This window comes from Aythya ferina (genome assembly GCF_964211825.1).
Source record: "Aythya ferina genome assembly, chromosome: 5".
Classification (NCBI taxonomy): Eukaryota; Metazoa; Chordata; class Aves; order Anseriformes; family Anatidae; genus Aythya; species Aythya ferina.
Genome location: NC_140301.1, coordinates 23,935,671 through 23,941,670, shown reverse-complemented (window position 1 = coordinate 23,941,670; position 6,000 = coordinate 23,935,671). Strand labels below are relative to the sequence as shown.

The following is a 6,000-nucleotide window of genomic DNA, read 5'->3' as shown; positions in this document are numbered from 1 at the left end:
AGCTAACAAGTTTACTTTTATACCCAGAATACTTAGGCCTAACATTGATGATGAATCAAGATACATGAAACAGTACGCTTACACTCAGTCTGGAGTTACCCAGTCATTGTGACAATACAGACTTTATGAGACAACAGCAAATAAAAAGAAACACTCAGAAAAAAAAAAAAAAAAAAGAGAGAGTCGAAACATATAACATCATACAGTGCTTCATATGACACACAAAACAAGCTGAGGTTATGAGCTACGAACTGGTTGCTCAGTTTTAGAATTACTGGAAAAAAAAAAAAACAATTTTTAGGTAAGTCCATGTCCTTAGCCCACTGGTAGTTGACCACTTTCATGTGATTAGTTTTGAAAAAAAAATTAAAGCAATTTCTTAACCTGAGACATCCTTAGTGAATATTGGTTACATCTTACTGATCTGCTCACCACTGTATAGAAAAGAACTTCTTTACATTGGCCAAATTATGATTTGTTAATTATAATAAAATGCTCTTCTGATCAATTTCTGTTCTGATCCACCAGAAATCTATTTCTTTTTAGTAAAAGTTTCAAGCAGTTTGGGCACTGAGCACATACTGTGTTCAACATCAGACTTTTGACAAGCGTTCTAGCAAATTTCTCTTAGTAGCTGAAATAGTAGAGACCTTGTAAAAGCCTGGAAAAAAAAACAAACAGATGGCATCAGAATCAGTTCATACTTGATGTAAATCTACAAGCAGCCCTCATTTTAATATTTTGTTAATAAAATAACATTGCTTCTCTGTGTTTATAGAAGTTTAAGAACACAGCCTTTATAGCTTTATTCCCACCGGACAATCAGAATTGCTTTTATTTTGATTAAAAAAATATCAGTAAAAGTAGATGAGCAAAAGAAAACAACAATTTATCAATAAGTATTTTATAGAAAATTGAAATAAAATTTAACATGGAATTCTTTTCAACCTGCTTTTACGTTGGATTCTTACTTGTGTTAAGTATGGTCTGGAATCTCCTTGGACATGAAATCATTCTACCTAGTTCCCATTACTCTCCCCCCCCCTCCCGAAACCTTTCATCTTAGTGGAAACTAATTTTTTGTTCAGTTCTGCTAGAGTGAAATATAATTCTCCTAGAGTGAAAGAGAAAGATGTTTTTTAAAAATCATTTGTATTTTGAATGAACAAATTCTAATAGACATATAGAAAAAATCCAAGGACAGCTTTCTTTTGATCACAGTTAAAGTATTTAATGACAAAACTATGGTTTCCAGTAATTACCCTAGAGAGCAGGTCCCACTCTTATTTATTTTTTTACCCATAATGGCACAAAATTTCTACATCTCTGAGAACTTCTTGAGGAATTGGTTACAATAGATACCAGCAAGTATTACAATTCTGCCATATCATAGCAAAACCTTTAAGATCACTTTTTAGAGAGCACATTTTGGTTAATATTTCACATAATGCACAACTTTTGCTAGACACAAAAGTAGCCTTTTAAGACAGAGTTTGCAGTACAGTAGTTTCAAGTCTAACAATGCATTATTTTTATTCTTTGCAGAACTTTAAAAGGATAAAGAAACTATTGATATTGTTACAATTTACAAATACATTCTTTCATATGAAACATTAACCTGAATCATAGTATATGTTATGTACATGACTATCTAATACTATATTGTATACACTACAAGCTAAGTTCCAGAAGGAAATTGCAATGCTCTAAGATTTACCTTCGGATAGACATTTATACACCTCTAATTTTTTTCTTCTAAAAACTACCAAATATAGTAGTTTAATGAATAGCAAGAACAAAGTGAACACACAAATAACCCCCTTTTCCTTCATTCAATAACACTAGGTTACTCAGAATTCCCACAGTAAATGGCTTTTGATGGTGAGATAGAAGTCCTGAGTTATGATACATAACACGATACATTTTACTGGAGGATATATAAAAAAAATATCCTGAAAAACTATCATTAAGATTAAAGCAATGCCTTAGAACAGTTCAGCTCACAAATGACCTAGAACTTAGCAGTGCAGCTGTGACCTTGACCTGTTCAGCTGATACTCATGTAAACACCTGAAAACCTATGCCTTTTTATATCAGTTTAGACAAGTAATTCTTTTCAGGTTTATCTGATCTGGGGTTTCAACATTTCTTCTGAATTATTGACAAGCTCAGAAGGCCAGCTAGGTGGCAGCAGTTCAAAGTCTATTCCTTCTCTCAGGAGACGGACTTGGAAGTTAGCAGCAGGATAAAGTTTAAAAAAAAAAAAAAAAAAAAAAAAAAAAAAAAAATTGTGGTCAAATATGTACTCCCAGACTGAATTCTAATGCAGCTATTTTTAAAAATTCATCTAACATTTTGTTTCTAGCAGAAATTTAATTTCCAATGAGGGACTGTTTTCCTGATTGATTTGCAGAAATATCCATAGTCATTACAATGGCACTCAGAAAGCTACTGACATGTCCAGGGCAAGCATTAATTGTAAGTAACTTGACTGAGTGTGCAGAGCTCATGTTGTTAATGAGCCTGTTCTGACTTGTAACACAGAGCTGGCCAAACTCCTTTTCAATTGACAGTGCACAATGTGGTAACTGTTAGAGCTGATGCTAAATCTGTCTAAATGATCGTATGGTACTACACAGATGACAAATTTATGCCTTCTGTCAATTCCCACTGTGATGTTAAATAACAAGCTTCATATAAAACAGTTTAAAATACATGAAAAAGTAGACGTAAAGTTTGAATGCAATCAGTTTTAACAATGTGATGTCTCTAAATTCATATAAGAATGTTTCCCTAAAGCCAAACATCTTTTAACGATGAGTGTTTCCAAGACAGAATTTAAGTTGCTTCAGCTTACAGTAACCAAGATATTCTCAATGACTACAGCAGCTTTTATCTTTCTTTCAAGCACTGCTCTGAAGACTTTAGACTGTTTAAAGTGTCATTAATAATGCAAATATCTAATTCTACATTGAAAATGAAAACTACAGTACATTCATTTAATGACAGCTTTCTGGATCTCTGGTAAGATGAGGACAGAAGATTCTGATGTGCATTGCTTTTAAAGAGCTGCGTCTCTGGAAGATGAAGGCTGAAACTTCTGCTAGGATTTCTATTTCTTCCTTAATGGTGTAAAACAAACAAACAAAGCATTTTTTATTATTATTTTTTTTAATTTTAAAGCATATTAGAATGTTTTAAAAATGTTACGAAATCATCTGTGAAGTAAAAAAGAAAAAAGAGTAACCTGCTTATCTTTGTAAAAGATTACAGGCCATATATTGCATACAGTGCATATAATATGATGTATGAAGTCACACTTCCAGCGATAATGTAAATGTTGAAAAATGAAGCAAACTAGAAGGTACGATTCTAATATACTGAGACATGCTTTTTCAAAGCCTCCATTTTAAAAATCAGATGATTAACTAAAGACAGAAGTCATTCTAACCAAATTTCTCATGAGTGTTCCCAAAAAATCTTACTTTATGAAAGATTATGAAAAATATGATGTGGAAAATGAATTCTCAATTATGTAGGCCTTTAGGCCAGAGAATCATAGGTATAAAGAAAATGAAACGTTATTTTACAGCAGATTGCTAAATACTAGACTGAGGCACAGCTATATGTGTTTAGACGCATAATTTACTTCCTTTCTCAGTGTTGAAACTTCAAGAATACATTCTTTATGTTTCACTCTACTGCTCAAATAATCCATCTGGAAGGTAAAATAGGAATATTCAAAATGCCTTCAAATGATTCCCCTATGAAATTCAAATATGCATATCTGAATGCTGGTGATGGCACATGCAAAACTTCCTACACTGGGTAGGATAAGAGTGTTTTCCAGGACAAAGCAGTAATCTCCACCATAGTTACAATCTCAGGTGATCAACTCCAACATTCAAATTCTGTTTATGCTACATAAAATGAAGGAAAGTGTATCCCTTCTTTGGATTTTATTTCCACACAAACGTCAACACCCAGTTAACAACTTTGCTATACAATATCAGGAAAAAGTATCATACAGTATCAGGAAAGAGTACTGGGGAAGAATATTATTATTTTAATCCTGATCAGCTTGTCATTTGGTCCAGTTCCCGTTTGCTTTAGGCTCCTGTAACAACAGAAATACAGGTACAAAGTACTGCTGGACTGTGTAGCAGTATCACAAAAAAGGAACAAAATGTAAGTCAAAAAGGTAGAAATGCAACATTTTTTCCTGCACAGAAATTTGAAAGAATGCATTTCCACTGAACTGGAAGGAAAAAAGCACACAAGTCTTAATCTCCTGTAAAAACTGCTGAATCTAGACTTTTCAGTTTCTCTCAGGAAGATTTCAGCATTGGGCAGTATCTCAGCATTTGTGCTTCATTGCAAGCTGGAAAAAAAAAAAAAAAAAAAGGAAAAAAAGAATTAGAGAGGCATTATTTGTACCAATGGCTATATAAAGCTAACATGGCTGGTTTGGATCAGAAGAGTTTCTAAACTGGATTCTCCAAAAGAAGCCAGAAATCGTGAACTTCTTTGCACAGAGATAGGCAAACAAATTGTCTCTGTGCTAGATATCTAAAAGTTTCCGTTTGCTATGGTGAGGAGGCAGAATTTATCTGTTTTCAGAGCTATGTCTCCCAATGTTCCATTATTTTGCTATGTGTGATGAGAACTATGTGGGTAAGCAAGAGCCTAGATACAGAGACATGCATGTAAGAAAGGTCATTTAGGCCTAATGATTTGGATTATTACAATCAGAAATTCTAGAGAGTTTAAAACACCTGTTCAGCAGCTCTGCTTTTACATGATGATGAAAAATTAAAGATTGATTTTAAGGATTTTTTTAAGGATTGTCTTTCTACCTCTACAATTACTGAATAGTTCAAATAATTAAAAATGGACTGAAAACTAGGAATAAGAGAGAAGAAAGAGCTAAAGTGAGATAAATCCTGTATAAAAACTGTAGGCAAACTGACTTTGCCAAATCAACTAGAGAACTTAGTTTTAGACTCTGTATAATATAAAAAAAGATATCTGTAGATAATAGCATGCTATATAAAGCTGAGATGAGTTGTCTAGAAACCTGAACTGGTAGGTGCAGCTAACATGTCATTTGCTAACAGTGAAATGACGACTAACAAATAACTCAAATTTAATTGACACGAACCTTTCATACTCAAGGATCTAGCCATAAAAGACTAGGGAAATAGACTAGGGAAATTGTAGGCCCTCTCCATAAGGAAATGGGAGACTTGGTTACCTGGGATATGGAAAAGGCTGAGGTACTCAATGACTCTTCTGCCTCAGTCTTCACTGGCAAGAGATCCAGCCACATAGCCTGGGCCCCAGAAGGCAAAGGCAGGGACTGGGAGAAAGATTAACTGCTCACTGTAGGAGATGATCAGGTTTGAGATCATATAAGGAACCTGAAAGCTCACAGGACCTGATGAGATAAATCCATGGGTCCTGAGAGTTGGCTTGTATAGAACTGCAAAGTACCAATCCAGGACTTCTGGTCCTAATGCAACAAAGCAGCAAAAGCCCGGTGGTTGAGATAACATTAGACTCTTAATGACGAGGCCATCAGGAATATAAAAGAGTTTTGAGGGAACAAAGAAGGGTGATTCAGGAGACTACAAGCAGTCTCAGGGTTTCTTGTTCTCCAGCCATTGAGGCATGGAAGTTTCTGGGTGTTTGCTGTTGTTATTACATTCAAAGTTGTTTGATCAATGAAAAGTTGTTTTGAAAAGAACTGCTGTGGAGAGAAGGGTATAAGAGGGGAACCTGCCTTCAAGATTAAAAAAAAAAAAAAAAAAAAAAAAAAAAAGGCAGCACGATGAAGTTACATCAATAAGGGAGCAGGAAAAAGAAGTGAAGAGGAACAGGCTCACAGAATGGAGACCAGGACGGAAACAGGCACTTTGATTGCCTCATGAAGATAGGTTCGGCCAAACTCAGCAAACTGCTCAGAGAAGCTTGTACAGAAAGTCGCTGGAAATAGGCGCA

The 6,000-nt window shown here is 34.6% G+C and overlaps 1 protein-coding gene across 2 annotated transcripts in view; it reads right to left on the bottom strand.

Moving 5' to 3' along the window:
• Positions 1-1,205: 1,205 nt before the first annotated feature.
• Positions 1,206-6,000, bottom strand: part of STXBP6 (syntaxin binding protein 6) — a 110,721-nt gene continuing 105,926 nt past the window's right edge. For both annotated transcript variants that reach the window (XM_084520492.1, XM_084520493.1), the window contains exon 6: positions 1,206-4,381. In XM_084520492.1, the coding sequence (XP_084376618.1) occupies positions 4,358-4,381 (24 nt within the window). In that variant the 3' untranslated portion in view covers positions 1,206-4,357. The remainder of the gene's footprint in view (positions 4,382-6,000) is intronic.